The sequence below is a fragment of the Schistocerca cancellata genome, chromosome 4, assembly GCF_023864275.1.
Source record: "Schistocerca cancellata isolate TAMUIC-IGC-003103 chromosome 4, iqSchCanc2.1, whole genome shotgun sequence".
NCBI lineage: Eukaryota > Metazoa > Arthropoda > Insecta > Orthoptera > Acrididae > Schistocerca > Schistocerca cancellata.
Genome location: NC_064629.1, coordinates 688,300,341 through 688,319,885, shown reverse-complemented (window position 1 = coordinate 688,319,885; position 19,545 = coordinate 688,300,341). Strand labels below are relative to the sequence as shown.

Here is a 19,545-nt window from a genome sequence, read left to right as displayed (position 1 = left end):
GTAATGTCATACTCTTGAAGACATAGTGCCCACCTGGCGAGTCATACTGTTGAATCCTTAAGACCAGTCAACCAACAAAGTGAATGATGGTCTGTAACAACTGTGAATGCCCTTCCATAGAGATACTGTCAAAATTTGGCATGACCCAGATCACAGCAAGATATTCTCTTTCTGTTATTGAGTAGTTTCTCTTGGCTTTTGTAAGTGTCCTAGGAGCATAGGCTATAACCTTCTCTTTTCCATCCAAAATTTGCACCAGAACAGCACCGATCCCATACCTGCTGGCATCTGTGTGTAGTTCTGTAGGTGCTCTCCCATCATACAGACCAAGTACAGCGTCAGTCGTCAGAGCTTTTTGCAGCACATCAAAAGAATATTGTTGAGCACCACCCCAGATAAATTTTGCATCAGCTTTTAACAACTCCTGGAGTGGCCTGGCTTTAATACAAAAGTCTTTGATAAAACAACAGTAATAAGAACATAATCTGAGAAAGCTTCTCACATCTCTAATACTTTTAGGAATAGGAAATTCCATTATAGATCTCACCTTTTCTGGGTCTGGTTGCACACCTTCATTTGACACAAAGTGTCCAAGTATTTTGATTTCTTTTGCCCCAAAGAGACACTTTCTTGGATTAAGTTTCAGTCTGCCTTGTTGGAGACACTTAAGAATGGCCCTCTGTCTTTTTATACGTTCATCAAATGTCTCTGAGAACACTATAATATCATCTAAATAACAAAGACACATAATGCCTCAGAAAAATATCCATCACTCATTCAAAAGTTGCTGGTGCATTACACAAACCAAACGGCATTACCTCAAATTCATACAGACTCTCAGGGGTGATGAATGCAGTTTTCTCACGATCAGCCTCATCTACTTTGATTTGCCAGTATCCCATGTCCATGTCAATGGTTGAGAAAAACTTAGCGCCCTTCAGACAATCTAGTGTATCGTCAACTCGTGGAAGAGGGTAAATGTCCTTTTTAGTTATCTTATTAAGCTTCCTGTAATCAACACAAAAGCACCAACTGCCATCCTCATTCCTGACGAGGACCACTGGTGATGACCATGGCTCTGTGAAGGCTGAATGATGTCATTCTTCTTCATTTTCTCTACCTTGTTGCGAATTATTCGACGTTCCATTGCTGACACACAGTATGCTCTCTGGCTTATTGGCTGATGGTCTCCAGTGATAATCCAGTGCTTCACTGTCAATTTGTCTAATTTGCTCTTCACCTGTGGATTGAAGCATTCAGAGAACTCCTGAAGAATGTCAAGTAGTTTCTTCCATTGTTCCTTAGTGAGATCTGGTGATAGTCGAGCTAGAAGATCTTGTCTCATAGTGGTAACGCTAATTTCACCCACAGACTCAGCATGGGAGGTTTCTATGGCGCTCAGCTGTTCTTCAATTAACAGCTCAGCGTTTGCTACGCACATGTGTCTCAGAAGGATCTGCAGTTCTCAGCGACAGTTAACTATCCACAATTCACCGAATCTATTCTTAAATGAGACAACAGAGGCTGGGATGACCAAGTTATTCTTCAGTGGTATGCCTCTCTTACATTCCACTACAAGAACCATGGGTTGATGCATGGCACGACACATGACAGTTAACTTTCTAGCGCTGATTGCAGGAATGGTCACTTCATCCAGCACACATAGTCTTCACAAGCTCAGATGCGCATCTTCCTGCCCACAGTATCTCATCTTCTCTAGCATAATCTTCGAGCGCCTGAGAAGCTTTCAGAAAGTCCCATTCGAGAATGACGTTTTGACTACACTCTTGTAAGACAATGAATTCTAAGGGCTGTGTATGTCCACTTATACCCACACAATGGTACATCTTCCTGTAGATTTTACATATTTCCCATTAGCCACCTTCAGCAGAGATTTTTTGCTGTCGACGAATATGGTTTTCTGCAACTGGCAGTGGTACTTCTTCGAAATGACTGAATATGATGCTCCAGAGCCCAAAAGAGCTTGGGCTGGTTGGCCATCCATGAGGATATCGACATAGCTTCCTATCATTTTTGTAGTGATTGACAGTGGAGGATTTTTCTCTTCAGTGGCCTCGCCTCCAAAGAAGGTTGCACCCTTCAGTTTTCCAGGTTGCAGCAGCTAGATGATTAGCTGGAGCTTCTAAACAGTGACGGAGACCTTGATCGGCATGTAGGGGAGAGTCCTCTCCAGCAGCTAGCTTGCGGCGATGGTGACCTACGTCGTCCTGCACCCACATCTTCTTGTTCATCTTCGTCGTCCCGGAGTTGGCATCGGCTAAGATTGGCCTGTTGTCCTCTGGCACAGACGTCATCAAATATCTGCCGCCTTTCTCAACAATAGCACACCACGTGTCCCAGTTGTCCACAGTGGAAACATACTGGTTGGTTATCCTGGGTCCTCCAGACATCAGTCTTCCTTGGTGCCCAAACAGGTTCCTCATGTGGCATTGTAGGAACATAACTCCACCTGTGTCTTGACTTTTTCACCATTTTAAAGGGAAATGAAGGATGAGAGATTGGGTTCAATGTCTGTTCCACTTTCTCCCTTATGATGCTTTGAAGTGTCTCGGTTTTTTGCTCACCATGGAATCCAAGTGCCTTCTGAACTTCGTCTCTCACTATCTGATAAAGAACACCTGTGGAATCAGTTGCTTTCTCCATCACAGACATTGATACAACATTTGGAAGCCATTCAAACTTCTTGCGTGTAATTCTTTTTTGATTCATTGTCTCGATATACTGGCACCATTTTATGAAGTCGTCTGCTGTCGAAACCTCCTTCAGGAGTGGGGCTTGATACATGTCCTCAGCAACACCCTTCATGACATGTGCGATGTTATATTCCTCCTTCATTCTAGGATCCACTATTTTACACAGCTCCAAGACGTTTTAAATGTAGGATGCTGTAGTTTTTCCTGGACGCTGTGCTCTGCACTTTAATTTATCTTCAGCCTTGCACTTATGTCATTGTGTGTCACTGAAATACTTGCGCAGTTCTGCCTGGAATACTTCCCAGTTCATGAACTTCTCCTCGTTGTTCTCATACCATTGCTTGGCAGTGCCCTCCAAGTAGAAAAATACGTTAGCCAAACACACGGTGTCATCCCACTTGTTAAATTTGGTAATACGCTCACTTGTTTGGATCTTGGCCATCATCACCAGAGAACCCGGAAGGATGTCTCATGTGGTGACACACAGTTGCTGTCATTGTAATATCCTCTTCTTCTGTCTCCAATAGATTGCAATCTGTTGAATATGGCTCGAACTCAGGTTTCTCGCCATGTAAAAGGTGGCTCTGTCGTGGCCTGATGGGAGCCACTGTGTCAACAATAATGTGCGCTATCACAAGTTCCAATACCCAGCGCCTCCACCAGAATAATGTCACACAGAATAAGGTGTAATTAGATGAATGACAAACACTAACTTGCCTTACCAAAGGTTTATTCAGCACTTGCACATACAAGAGTGAAGAGCAAACTGCCTCTGGCCAGAACACATACAGTATATATAAAGCTACACAACCTTCCCATACAATGATTCTTGACCTTTGTGGATACTTCTAGAATGTACTCAAACCGAATATAGAAATTAAAATTGTACAGTCCAGGTGAGTGTTGAATTCACGACCCTCCATGCAACAGTCTAGGATCATAACCACAACACCACTGAGCTACTCAGCTGCTTCTGCCACAATATTATTCTATAATGTTATTGATTTTTTTAAATGTTAATGGACTCTTGGGTCAACCTGTATATTACACAGAACTTAAATGTGTAGAGATTGAAATGTTTCCTCATTCTGTGCAAAACACAACCTCATTTCTAACAACAGCAAAAACTATAGAAAAAGGTGGAAACTGCTTACCATGGTACCTAGTGTGATTTCCTTCATGTGATTCTAAAATCAGTCACTAGATGAAGTACCAACAAAAAATTATGTATTCCTAGGTACTTTTTTTTAAATACTTGAATGAGGTATTTGTAAGAGATTTTTGAATTCTAATTGATGGCTTATGTCTGATTTGAATGTAGAGATCAATATGGTGTATTGTGAAATCAATGTCCTGTCTTTAGCTCTTTCAATATTGCCAAGCAAATCCATGATGCCTTTATGCTGAGAGATTAAGCCTAAACCTAATACTATCATTGTTTTTCCTGTAAGTGTGGATTATAGAGCTCCACCACATCAAAACAGGTCTCAAGAACAAATCACACGAGTATCATCATGCTCTGTGCTTTAACACATCTGTTACTGCCAATGCTGAGACAGTTCTTTGGAAAACAGCACAGTCAAATTCCTTCCTTATTTATCTGCCTTTCATTCCATTTTCATTGTGTAGGTTATGCACTGCCACTGACTTCAGTATGAAATATTGTCCTCGTCCGTACGAATTGGGCTCGAATTTCACCCGTGGCTCATGTTTTAAACATATTTTATCTAACTGGGAGCATATTTCACACTGTATTGAGTGGAAGCTCATAATCACACATTTCTACATCTACATCCATATCTATACTCTGCAAGCCACCTTGTGGTGTGTGGCAGAGAGTACTTTGTATTCTTCTGTCACTTCCCCCATCCCCGTTCCAGATGTAAATGGTTTGTGGGAAGAACAATTATCGGCAAGCATCCATGTGAGCTCATATCTCTCTAATTTTATCTTCATGGTCTTTACATGAGATATACGTGGGAGGAAGCAATATATTTGTTGAATCTTTTAGGAATGTATGGAACTTTAACAGTAAACCACATTGTGATGCAGAACACCTCTCTCGCAATGTCTGCCACTGGAATTGGCCAAGCATCTCCATGATACTTGTGGGCTTTCTAAATGAATCAAGAATGAAATATGCTGCTCTTCTGGAATGGATCCCATGCTGGGAATCTCGGTCAGGCACCTTCTTCCCAGCAGTTAGTTTTATGTGGTCATTCCACTTTAAATTGCTCTGTACACATACCCCTAGATATTTTGTGGAGGTAATTGCTGCCAGTGATTGTTCTGCAGTCATATACTCATACAATAATAGATCTTTCTGCCTACATATATGCAATACATTAATTTTTTATGTTGAGGATCTACTGCCTCTACCTGCTTCAACTGGCAGTCCCCTACAGGTCTTCCTGCATTTCGCTAAAATTTTCAGCATTGCGATATCTCTGTATATAACAGCATCACTGATGAAAAGCCTCAAATAATTTATGATGTTATCTACTTTGCCATTTATATGCATTGTGAAAAGTAATGAACATGTAACACTTCCTTGGGATACATCCAAAGTACATTTTATGACTGAAGACTTCTCTCTATAGAGCATGACATGTTGTGTTCTGTTTAATAGAAACTCTTCAGTCCAGTCACACAGTTAGTCTGACATTCTGTATGCAGTGCAGAACTGTATCAAATGCCTTACAGAAATCAAGGAATATGGCACCTACCTGGGTACAAGTGTCTACTGCCTTCAGGGTCTTGTGAACGAACAGAGCAAGCTGGGTTTTACATGACCGTTATTTTTGGAACAAATGTTAATTCCTACAGAGAAGAGTCTCACTCTCCAGAAAAATGTCATAATATGCCAGCATAAAACAGGTTCCACAATTCTACAGCAGATCAACTACACTGAGAATTATCTTACATACAGTTTGTTTGCAAACCCATGTTTACTAGAATGTTTTTACTTCCATTATTGTATACTTCCATTCATGGCAGTTTCTACTAGATGTTTTAGAGAATTTTGCATTTACCAATGGTTTCACCCAGCTGAAGAATTATGAAAACTTATAACCAACCTTTTCATAATAATTTAATCATCTGCAATCTGCACACAGAAAAAATTGAAGAAATAATAGTATAAATGAATTACTTAGGGAAAAAATTACTTACATTGTATTGAACAACTGCCTGTATTCATCATCACCCTTATTTTCACTAATCAGAATATCTAACTTATCAATGAGCTCAGACTCTACCTGAAGAGGAAGAAAAATAATAAAAATTATCACAGTGTGGAGAATATTGAAAGACATGAACACAGTTATCTTAAAATTACCACATGAATAAAGTTATAAGATAGCCATAATTAGGTCATTATACTTCAACAGTGTATAAACACTCACTTGCTTGAAATTTCCTTTTGCTTTTTGTTCACATTCCATCATATCAAAAAATATGTTCAGAGTTGCCTTACGCAGTTCTGCTTCTGGTACCAAGGTCACTTCCAAGAAGGGTCCAACCATTGTTGGAATAAAATTTATTTTGTGCTCTCCTATAAAAAAAGAAGTGAGTCTAATTGAGCAAACCTGTTTCCCTTCTGTAATTCATAAAATTAAAAGCAACTGTGTAACAAACATTTTATTGCCTCAACATTTGTATGAACAAAGACACTTCTGAAATTTTTGTATCATCTGAGATAATTCCTTCGCTACTGCATCGAGCATATAAACATATATGTAAATATATATGTAAATATATATGTAAATGGTAAACTGAGATAGAGGATAGCTAACTTAAATGTTCTGGAGTTAGCAAATTCGCACTTTATATTATGAGACAGCCATATTCTGTTTGTTTTGGAGTGGAATGCAGTGACTATTCATGATAAAAATTAATATAAAACAGTTTTTAGTATCAGCCAAATTTTTATTACTATTCACAAAGCATTTTGGAAATTAGCACTCTCATCCAGCTGAAATACACATGTAAAAATGAAATGCTTCCATCTGAAAATGAGAGGTGTAAATACCCTAAATATGATGTGAATGTTTATTTAAAAAAAAAACTGTGACAGATACCTGTTTTCCATATTTCAGTGCTATGAAAAGAAAATACTAATCAAAATTCACAGAATTTTAAATGCATTTAATTTTATAGAATGGTAAAAATATATTTTATGCAACCCCATACATCTTGACTTTTATGCACTTACAAGATACCACTGATTTCCCCATTAAATAGCTGAAGTCCATGAGAGGGTGAGTCAAAACAAAATATGTCACCAGAAGTTTCAAAAACTGTGAAATCTCATCCAAATGGAATACATGGAAGAACAAGCAGTTCTCACACCTCTTACACATCAGACCATATAAGATAAATGTCAAATTGAATTTGGAAAACTGATGAACAGCTGCAGTCAAATATACTGACAAAGACTAAAACAAGCAAATTTGGATGTAGTTTCTCAGAGTCTGGCAATCTCCAAAGAGTGGTGGTATTCCACACAAATGAACCACACCAACTCTACTACGTGATGAGTTCAATGCGGTCTGTAAATCTAAATGACATGACACATTGTGCAACTAAGATCACTTGATAAGCTCTCCTATTTTGATGACCACCACTAAGAAGTCAGATAACAGTTTTACTTTGCATGCCGAACTAGTAAGAGACATAATCAAATTTATAGCATTCTTTTCATTTATTTCAAATAAAAAATATCATCATCAGTTACAGAAAATTAAGCTTGTATACATCATGAATGTGTATAGTGTATCAGGAAAGATTTGCATATGAGGCCAAGTTGTTTAACTCTACAAAGTGAAGTTTTGTTGATAACCCACACAAGCTTTGTTTCTGAAATATGGTGGAACAGTGCAGTTTGTCATCAACTACATCTAGTGTCCAATTGGTTACCTCTGCCACCAACAGATGGTGCAAGACACCAATCTGTTAATTCACATGGCCCATACATGATGAATAAAACATGGTAACATGCAAATCAAGATGGACATGGTGTTGTACTGCCTTAGGAAAAATAAACAGAAATTGTAGCTCATCCCACAGATCTATCTTTACAGGAAAATATATTCATAAATGACATGAAATTATCAATATATAAATTATGTACAAAGATGTAAGAGACAGTACAATCAAAACCACAATTGAAATAAGGTGTGCTTTAGTGATATGCTTTCTGTGAGAACAATTTATGAAGACTAAAAGAATAAGTTCTGCCATGCTCCACAATCCAATAAATATCAGAAACTGGATACTGCACATTAATTTCAAGCATCCTACAAGTGACACCTTCAGAATATAACAGGCTGTCAAATGAAAATGAGACAGATGGAAAACAAGAAAGTAAAATGTTTATTATTTTAAAAGTAATTGCGATAATTGTTAATACATTTATCGCTTTGTGAGACAAGATGGTCAATGCCTTCATGGAAAAACGTTTGGAGTTGCCTATGAAATGATGATTGTATGCATGTGTGCACCTCTTCATCCAAAGAAAATTGATAGTCATGAATATCTTTCTTCAGGACTCCAAAAATATTGAAATTGCATGTGGAGAGATTGGGACAGTACAGGGGATATGGATGGGCCTACATGTCACTACGGCTGTTTTGAGTGCGCTGCAGAAGTTGCCCTGGGAAGCCCTTAAGTGTCCTCCACAGGGTCCTGACGTCTCCCCATGTGATTTACATATTTTTGTAGCCCTGAAGAAAGGCATTTGTGGCCATTGATTTCTTCACATGAACAGGGGCAAACATGGGTACAATTAAGGTTCCATAGGCAACTGCAAACATTTATCCATGGAGGCGTTGACAGTGGGATAAATGTACTAACAGTTATGATGCTTAGCTGTGACATAATAAACAGTTTACTTATATTTTTTCCATCTGTCTTATTTTCATCTGACTGTCCCTTATATGCAATCCCCTATAACTCAATTATAGCTGCAAAGTGAAACAGGTTACTTTTACATCTGTGTGGGTTGGAAGCACATACAAAAGTTTGTAAGCTGCCTCAAGATCCTTTTTTTTATTGTATTTTTTTTAGACAAAAGTGCTGGCTGACATGAAGCTATTAATGATAAATGACATCTGTGTGGAACAAAATTAAGATCAGTCACCTGTTTCTTTTTAGATTTATTGCACAGCAAGTAGTCATTTGGACACTGTAAAGGATGTTTCAAGTCCTTATTGCCACACTTCAAGATCTGATAGGTCATACAAAGATCATGATTTGTTTTGTTAAGAAACAATGGATTTTCAATACATTGTTTATGAATACTGCTCATGGATGAAGTATGCAGTGCAACTCAGTGGTAGTTGTTGGCCTCCTTCTAACCCTTCAATGTGCTTTAACAGCAGTAGTAACTGTTATTGTATTGTTGTTTACACATGATATTCTGAAACCAGCATGAACTATAAATTGTTTGAAAACACTGGCATGATTATAAGGGTTACTAAAAGTTGTGAGACTTATTTTAATTATGATCTTCCAAAATTCTTACATGTACATCTTTTCAAAGTACTCTCCCCATGACAACAATATAAGGAAAAGATAGATTGCTACTCACCATAAAGATGACATGTTGAGTTGCCGGCAGGCAGAATGAAAAGATACCTACACATTAGCTTTTGGCCAAAACCTCTTTCAGAAAAGGAATTCATGCATTCATCCACACAAGCAAGTGAACCTCACACACATGAATGTCATCTCTGGCAGCTCGGATCAGATGTTACTCTTCCTATGTTCTATGCACCACCACTCATTTCATCTACAAGACTGAATGGAAGTCTCACAATAGGTTTAGGTACATATCATGACAGTCTCTAAACTGAATCTGCATTTTTTTATGAGTACGGAACCACATTGGAATAAAATGTCTACCTTTGCTCCTTTAATTAATTACTTTGTTTATTATTTTCTGCTGACTATTGCTCACATTCTCGCAGAATACATATTGCTTTATTTAGTCCCATATGCATTCTTCCATGATTAGCAGACCTTCACTGTCAGGGACCCAAAAATAAGCATCAGTTCTTGTTTGTTTTGAATTTCTATTAAACTACACTTTATGAAGATCTCACAATTTCATTTTTCGTCTTCATATGACTCATTTCTCCTTATGCTTTTCTCACAAAGTCTTTTTCACAGTAACTGTAAAGCTACGCCAGAATTTTCTGTATGTCCCAAATACGATTTCTTTTCAATGCTCCATTCAGTTACAGAAACAATAGTAAAATTTAAATTTACTAAATGAACTAATAACTAACAAAGAAGCTCTTACAAATAACTACCTCCATAGATGAATACTTATTTACTTTATAAATTACACATCCTGTTTATGTATGCCTCTCTCATTTCCTGGTCGTGAGTGACTTTTCATTTTGTCTACTACTTCTCCCATTTCCTCCACCTTTCCAAGTTGTCTGTTCCTTAATTTCTTATGAGAAAATTATTTGTTCTAGGAGATCATAATTCATTTCTAGCAGTTAAAAAGACCTTCGCCAGTTACTGTTGTCAAGGAGGATTTCTTTATAAATACTAAGACAATGATGTATGAAGTTATGTTTTGCTTGCTTAACTGTGTAGAATGAAACAAATTACCATACAATACAGCTCTTGATTCTGTTGGTGATACAAACATCTATGACAATGATAAATGTGTATACAAAAGTAACAGTAATCTTGGGATGAAATACAACACTCTAAGATACAAAAAATTCAGTAATTATTTCTCAATGTACAAATAATTAATAACATAACATTTACTATCTTCCAGCTCTTACCTAAGCTAGACCACATCGAGAGAATCTGAAATCCCATTAGAACTCTCATGTCTCCACACTTTTCTATTATCTTCTCTCTTTTCACTTCACTAAACTTTTCAAGTTGTAGAGATGGTTGTGTTAAAAAGGCAACAGCTAGGTTGAAATAACTGCTCCACAGCTGAAAAGAAAACATACAATTTTTAACAGACTGGAATAAACATGTACAAAATTAAAACTTATTATTTATTTCAGTCAGAGCTGCAAAATCATAAAGATGAACATGAACAGTTTCTGCTGTCCGAGGCTGTATTGAGAACTATATAGGTTGTTTATAATATACTAATTTTTAGGAAGTCACTCATGATGACAATTGTGGTATGGGAAATGGCAAACAACCAATACAAATTTGAGAAAGGCCAAAACCAGTCAAAACCACTTACTCATTTTGCAGTTATGACTGAAATAAAAAATCTATTTTAACTCATTAACAGTTCCTATAACTCTCAAATACAAGGTGTTGGCCACTATAAAGGCTGATATACAAGGAAAATTGGTGTTATCTGCTAATCTTGGAGGGGGGGGGGGAGGGGGGGGGGGGAAGTACAGTGATTCCAAAGTTATTACAAGCTTTCTCTCACTTCACTATTTAAGATTTTTGTGCACTTTGTAATCAGTAAGCTACACTTAGATGAAGAAGCTTCATGAATGTGATCATTTTATACGTGAATTAGTTAGTTTTATGGTATTCTGATTAATAATAAGTGAGTTGCATAAAAGTAACAATATCACCATAAGTAATTAATCGATTTCTTTCAGCATTACCTGTACATTATTTGATTTTCTGTACGCAATAAGAAGTCATTCTGTGTATGTATTTATCAAATATTCATGTTTTTATGTAGATACAAGTTTATCTAAAAAAAAAAAAAGACGTGTGTGTGTGTGTGTGTGTGTGTGTGTGCATGCGCACTCGCTTTTTGTTGTCTGTTAATGCAGAATGCAAGATATGAAACATATATGCAGCAATGTTGGGAAACTAAGGAAAGTAGATATACTACTGTTTTTCAGTTCAACTGTATAACAAGGAAACTGTGTACAGACATCTATTTGATAATTATGACTTCACCAATTTTATTTTCCAATTCTTTCCACCTATGTCCTACATCTACAGCTGCATTTGTACTCCACAAATATCTTATTATGTGATCACTTTTGATACCAGTATAGTTTACCCTCATCCCCATTCCATTCAAAAGTGGTGTGTGGGAATAATGACTCTCACTAAGCCTCTGCATCAGCTCTAATTTCTCCGATTTTCTCATCATGGTCATTTTGTGAGATGTATGGGACGTTGTAGTACGTCAGCTTATTCTTCTTGGATTGTACGATGATGTTCTTAAATGAAATTTCATTTGGTTGCTGTCTCAGTTACAAGTGTATTGCTTGCTAAGCCCCTTAATTGGTTGGAAATTGTGTTCCTTTGTGAGCTCATTGAACAACTTCAACAAATCAGTGATTATTAGCACTCAAGTCCCAACAAAAAGACAAATAAAGGAAGGTGTGCATTCACTGATCAAAACACTGGCAGTTGTGGATGATCATTCCTGCAAGAAACTCTCTGTTCAAATCCTTCTAGCTTTCATCTCATTTCTGGTTTCATATAACTTTTAAGAAATTAAAGGTGTTACACCTTTGTAAAATAAGTAGTATCCATTTGCTTTCCTACAGGACACACAACATAACTTTCCACATAGACAATTTTCTTGGTCCAAGGAAAAATGGTTCATGCGTGTAACTCCTATCAACTACAGGACAAATTATGTTATCCCTCTTAATTCTGGAAGATTCCATAATAAGTTGCAAAACATTTGCATACTGCATCTGAGCTCTTACAGAAATTGTATAGTGCTCATCTTTCAGAGATAGTCCATATGTCCAGTCTGCCACTGATGTGTCAGCACAATAATGCAACAACACTCTTTAATTCTCTTGCTATGTCAAAGGAAATGATGAGAATTTTCAAAAACAACCACTTCACTGGAACAGTATAAAGCTACTGTTTCAACACCTACCAGTGTGTCAACTCATCATCTTCTCACACATTTGTCATGGTGTTTGTCAGATTATTTGCCAAGAGTTTCTAATTTCTAACTATAGATGAGTAGCAATGAATATACCACAAATAGATTACTAATATTATCTCCAATTTTGTGTGCTAAGTGAATGGTATCACTTTGACATCAGATTATACCATAAGTGTATGACTTTTTGTATCACAGTTTTCCTTTCACAAAAGCCAAAAAATAGTTTTAGAATGAGCAAGTGAGGTTTTTTTATTCACTGTCTTGCTATCAGGATATTCATTGAAAAATTATGTGTGTATATGCTGAACATGCCTTGTACAATCATAAAAAAACGGGTAGCACAGATGTAAGTGTAAGCTAAGAGCAATGAATAGATTACAGGGATTGCATGGTTTGTCTCTGTCCTTTTTCAAATGTTGAAGAACCAATATAACAGCTTGTTCTTCGGTAGTTATGGAAGGATCTCAATATGCGATTGACACATCTGTATGAACTAAAGGAAGAGAACATGAAAACCGACTGAGAGAAAGGAGAAAGAGGCAGTATACTACAAGATTAAGATAATAGAATTATGAAACACATAGGACGAAAAGAAATGGTCAGCACAACATGGTACAAGAACTTGCTGTTTGTTATTTTTATAAGAAAAAACAATTTCTTACTATTTTCGTAGTAAGACTACCACCCATTGTTACAGTTGTTAATGAAATATTGTACTGAAGAAAATGTAATCTCAGAGCTTGTAGTTATTACACATAACTTCATAATTTTTCACTATTGCTTACAATAAATTTAGCTGAATTCTGAAATACACCCATACCTCATAATTGATTCACCAGATTACAGAACAAAATTACAGTGATAGGACATACATAATAATTATGGTAATCAAATGGAAACATACCTCACTATCAAAGTGGCAACAGCTGTCAAGGAAATTAAATGTCAGTGGCTGTGCTAGTTCACGAAGAGCATTTAGCATAACATTGTTGGCTACCATGCGCATGACAAGCCAATCAGGAGGGAAAACTTCCTGTCGCACTAATAATCGAAATACTAAAAATACTCTAAGCAGGAAGTCCTTCTGAGACTTTCTGTCACTAAGATGCTCCCATAATCTCTTGTAATGAAATTCATCCAACAGCTGCAGCAATCCAACAAGGCAAGACACAAGAGAACCCTGGAGGCATAAAAGAAACAGTTATAAAATAGTATATGTCACAGGAATCTTACAGTCTTACACACTGACTACAATTTTGAATCTGTATGTTGACAATGCATTCAGTGGGGGCAACATAATCCATCATACAGTTTCAGATAAAAAATCCAATTTTATATTCAGAGGCCCTTCTATAATTTATCTAATGCATGTTTCTTGTAATTAAAGCAAAAAACAACTAAAGTCTTTGGAAGAGGAATAAAATCTTCCTTGTATGATTCCAATCAAATTCATTAACAGAATACCTTCATCTATATCCTGAAATGTTCAAATGAAACTTAAGCATGGCACTATCAGACATGGGCAATTAATTTAGTGGCCTTATTCTGAGTAAACAGTTACAGAAGCGAATGACAAATTGGGGGAGGGGGGTGTACATGCTACAGTGCTGCTGCTTGACTACTGTACCTCTTGCTTGCCACAACAGGAGTCTATTCACAAGTCAATTCAGAAAACTTGTAAATATCTTATACCTGTTTAGATTGCTGCTTTTGGGCAGAAAGACTTGAGCAAAAAATTTTACATGGAGACAGTGAAAGATACAACGGAAGCAAATTAAAATTTTAGATTGCAACTAAAATATGGATCACATAATATTTTCAGTATAATGTTAATTTACTCTTGTCAAAATTCTGTGAAATGGGAATAATACCTCCAATAGGACCATGTCTAGTGAAGCACTGTAGTACTCAAATCAACCTTCGGGTTGAGGGCAACTTTTTCAATAGTAATCCTCACTTGTACAATATATGTGTTGTTTCCTTTCACATAACCTATTCTCGGCCAAAGAAGGAACTTGAAATGAAAGCGGACAATTTATAAGTAATTGAGAATGAAGATTGAAACCTTTCACAAAGTATTGTTTCTCTCTGATATAGAACTGTGTGTTTTAATAATGATGCAGAGTTTCAAGAAGTTCCTATAATTTAAGTAAGAACTTAAACTAACAAAGCATATCAAATTAATGATTCAATGGTCACTCACCAAAACTGATGCAGAACGATCTATAATGATGAGAACAGTCTGTATTAGCATTTCCAATGTATTCAGGCACAAAATTTCAACATCATGGTGCAAGCAATTATTAACCTGTAATTAAAATTCATAGCGGTTACATTAAATTGAAAGAAGATATCACAGTAGCAAAATACAGTAGATTTTAATGACTTAATAACTTAAACAATAATAACAAAAGTAAAAAAAAAATGTGCCAGTCATGTTATTAGTGAAGATGGCTGTAAATAGCGTAATAGTGAGATGGTAGTAGAGTTCTGCAAATCTAATTGATCATTTTGGTACAAATAGACAGATAACAGAAAACATCATGATTAGAGAAAATGAAATAATCATTCTAATATATTCTATGACTTATTTGTGTAGTGGTTAATATACAGACAAGTAGCTACTCTACCATGTCAATTAATGAAATCGCTGAATTATCACTGGTTAAATGGAATTTGAAAATGTTACATGAATACCTTTCATACATTATTTGTGAAGTAGATGGCAGAAAACACTTCAAAGAAATTCTTGTACATTGTGAATATATAGTTATATCTCTCATATTATATGCTCACTATTATTATGTCACAAATATATAGTTATATCTCTCATATTAAATGCTCACTATTAAAAAGCATATAACAACTACAACAATTCTGTATTGTCCCATATAAGTGCAGAAAACCAGTAAAAATCTCAAAGAGAAAATCATTAAACTAGAAAACAAACATAATTTTTATCATTTTCAATACATATTTTGAAGAAGACTTACCTTTCCTTGTTCCTGAGCTTGTTTTTGCTTGTAAAGGAAGCTAAGTATTTCAGAAAGAATGTCCGTACAGAGACGCAGTTCATCTCTATGAGCTAGGTGATGTCGGAGATGTTTACAGCTGATTGCCAGAAGTAAGTTTCTGGATTCTGCAGCAGTACATAGACATAGTTTCCATTATCAACAATTAACAGTATTATTCTTAAAGTATGCACAAAAGCTCACTTGAGAAAAATGTAAGTCAATCCTGATGAAATATTTATAGGATCTTTCAGTGCAACATACCATAGTGTCCTTGAAATAAATGATATTAATAGGCACTGAACACTGATACCTATTGTAACCCTATATATAACATACTACAAATAACCTTAAGGTTAGGCACCACAGCTGAAGAACTTGTATATAATGCGAAAAACAATCAAACAATTTAAAATCAGAGAGGGTAAAATAGTCTATCTTAAACTGAGTGGAAGTTCAAATCTGCAATAGTTGTTTATTGTGTTTTCACTGTATGATAACCAGTTTCATACCCTGGAGGTATGTCTTTAGGTCATATAAAGCTAATACGTCATGTGTCATTCCTTCGTTGATATGAGAAATGTGTACCAACATAATTAAATATCTGTCAATGACGTAAAATACAACTGACTTGCACAGCTCATCATAAGTTCTCACTGCAGCTATACAGGTAGATTATAAATTTTACCCACAGTACACAGTATCCTATTGCAGAATACAGTTTGTGGCACAACAGCAAAAGTCTGGCAACGTATTCCATTACCCACAGAAGGATATTCAGTTTTACAAACGTGTCAAAAATGCACAATTGGGAACTTACTTTTTAACATTTTCTTGGCTCTTGCATGTTAATATTATACGTTATTCGAAACCAAGTTCCACCAAAACAGTAATTTCTTCAGAATTAAGCCCACAAATTTCCTGTTCAGTGAACGAGGTGGCATTGCAGTACGTCACTGGATTTGTATTTGAGAGCATGGTAGTTAAAATCTCCATCTAGCAATCTACATTTTGGATTTTCAGGACTTCCCTACACTGATTAAGGTAGCTGTCAGGATAATTCTGTTATAGTGACATTGCCACTTTTCTTCCTCATGCATTACCAATACAAACTTGAGCTTTGTCTCTAAGAACAATGTTGTCAATGAGACATCAAACCTTAATTTTCCTTCCATATTTCCTACAGTTCATTACTTTATAATCATTTCTAACTTATCCTTACACATTTGTCTTTAGATTGGGTCCAAAATGATTTCAACTTGGCCTTGCCATGTTTCATAACTTTCATCACCTTGTTTTCCCTCTCTTCTTTCCCTTATGTCAAGATGAAGTAACCACATTCAGCAAAGAATGAAATTAAAATGACAGATACAGCCCATGTATTAGAGATTCATAAAGCATAATAAGGCATCAAATTCTTGAAGTGATGTTATGGGAATACTTTCAGAAACAACTTTTTTTAATAGTGAACAATTTTTTATTCCAAATAATTTTAATGGAAAAGTCTAACACTTCGCTGAAGACACATAGCACACATTTGAAGTTACAAACTTTATCATTAAGAAGGGGTGGAAGCTGAATATCATCATAATAATTGTGTGAGGCACAACAGATGTATGATACATCAAGTTTTATGCAAATAACTGATTTATAAAACTATAAACAGTCGCAGAATGCATTTCTTGGATGACATCTTGTGGAAAAGCACATAACTAAATGAAGAACTAAATATACTTAGTGCAAAATACATGAGAATTTTCTTAACTCTTTAATGTTGTCAGAAACGGAAAACATCCCTTTTTTTAAGTACTAGCTTGACCAACTTTCTCTGAACAGTTCAAACTTTAATCTTTTGGTTATAAATGTCTGGCTTGATAAAATTGTCATTTCTAAACATTATTTATCAAAAATAAAAAGCCAGTGTATTGTCAAGCCTGAAATATTTACTTACCATCATCAGCAAAGAGTTTACTGGTAACCATATTGCGAATGGCAGTAAGCTTTGCCTGGGTGAGTTGAGGTGAGAGATCCCTTGATGGTAAGCTCTCTAACATCATAGTGGCTAGCTTTGTTACCTCTAATGCTGGTAATACTTGTATTAGCTGCTCAAATACTGCACTGATGCTATGCAAAAGAGCCACCTGGGAATAAATTATTTATGGTTCACAATAATTACGTATTGCTTAACAAATAATAAAAACACTACCTTTCTCATAATATAACATAGTTTTACACTAATTTAACAATTTTCCACATTTAAAAATATTAATAGGTATGTATTCTTCATGCTTGTAATCTGCTGCATGTAAGTAACCACTTTAACATCATTGCTTGCAATTTTACACACACACACACACACACACAGACACACACACACACACACACACACACACACACACACACAGGTGAACCAGACCTCCACTGTTAAATTTTCAGAGATGGTAGTATGGACCAAAAGAAGAAAAAAATGCCTAGTATACATGGGCTCTATAATGCATATCTAAAGAGCTACGAGCACCTCAACCTTGCTACTGTGATACACATCTCTTCTACTGAAAGCTCTTTGATTTCCATATTTTGAGAGTTGTTAGTATGTACCAAAACAAGAAAGAAATTTTCAGTAAACAGAGGCTTTAAAGTGCATACCTTAAGAGCTATGAGCCCTTGTTCATTTTTGTTCCTGTGAAACACCTCTTTTCTACTGAACAAATGTTCATAGCTTTTAAGGCAAGCATTTAGAGCCCACATTTAAGGGGAATTTTGGTCTTGTTTTGGTCCATACAACCTTCTTTCAAAATGTGGAATGCAAAGAGCTTACAGTAGAATAGGTATGTTTCACAGCATCAAATATGAACAGGTGCTCACAGCTCTTAAGGAACACATTCTAGAGTCCATGTTTACCAGGCAGTTTTCATTTTTGTGATGTGTAGCTGGAGTCTGTGCAAAGTAATATTAGCCACCATGTTTTTCATGTGACACCCAGTATCAATGAAAAGTGTTGGTTTGTTTCCCATTACAAGCAAAATTATTCATAAACCTGAATTTTAAATGCCTTTCAATGGAGTGATCCAAAATTAGTCTAGTGTGTCCTGTGTTTTATCAATATTTATTAACAATAACAGTAAAACACAAACAATACCCAGTACTCCAACAGACACAAAGTACTGCTGCAGCACAGTGGTAGCAGTCAGCACTGGTCAGGTCAGTGCTGCCACTGGTGGAGTACTGGTTATACTTCATGTTTTACTGTCCCTGTTATTAAATATACATAAAATGAGCATCACATAAGACTAATTTGGGACTACTCTCTCAAATGGGTGTCTAAAATTCCGCTTTGAAAATCATGTTTCTTGTAACAGGAAAGAAACTGATATTTTTCATCAACAATGAGCACTGCATGAAAGACGGACAAGCAGTAACTGCTTAGGCTGCCTCCAACTACAAATTGCAAAAACAGAATTATAAATATGTGCTGAAACAGCAGAGAAAATGTGCCTGATGACTGTTAGGAAGGCACCTTGTATATATGATGTCCTATTTATCTTGACCAACCAAAACAACTTTTTGTCCAGAAATCAAACAAAAATATATCAAGCAAATGTTGTCTAGTTACTAGGGGGACATTAACCAGTACGATGATTGTGATTTGTGTAAAAATATTCATTACGAAGATATGAATGGCGTTACATCTTTTTAAACATCACCATACATTTTTTGTTTGGTGAACAACTTCTTCTCCTCAAGACCTGTTCAAAAATATATCACTGGGTACCATTCACATAAGCTCGAAGTTCTTAAAAACATAAAACTAAATTGACTGACTCCCCTGTACTACCACACAGAACAGGTACCCAGAGTAATGTAGCTCATCCACTTGCTGGAGTTGACAGTAAACAGTAAAGACATGGAACAGAGAGAAAATGCACACCAGTCACTCACTCAACAATAA

The 19,545-nt window shown here is 36.1% G+C and overlaps 1 protein-coding gene across 1 annotated transcript in view; it reads right to left on the bottom strand.

The window, feature by feature from the left end:
• The window catches only part of LOC126183543 (dedicator of cytokinesis protein 3), a 1,039,887-nt gene that overhangs the window by 91,726 nt on the left and 928,616 nt on the right, over window positions 1–19,545 (bottom strand). The window contains exons 18-24 of the mRNA XM_049925613.1: window positions 17,548–17,737; window positions 15,579–15,724; window positions 14,789–14,893; window positions 13,490–13,765; window positions 10,520–10,679; window positions 6,119–6,267; window positions 5,886–5,971 (exon numbers count right to left, since the gene is read on the bottom strand). Coding sequence (XP_049781570.1) covers window positions 5,886–5,971; window positions 6,119–6,267; window positions 10,520–10,679; window positions 13,490–13,765; window positions 14,789–14,893; window positions 15,579–15,724; window positions 17,548–17,737 — 1,112 coding nt within the window. The remainder of the gene's footprint in view (window positions 1–5,885; window positions 5,972–6,118; window positions 6,268–10,519; window positions 10,680–13,489; window positions 13,766–14,788; window positions 14,894–15,578; window positions 15,725–17,547; window positions 17,738–19,545) is intronic.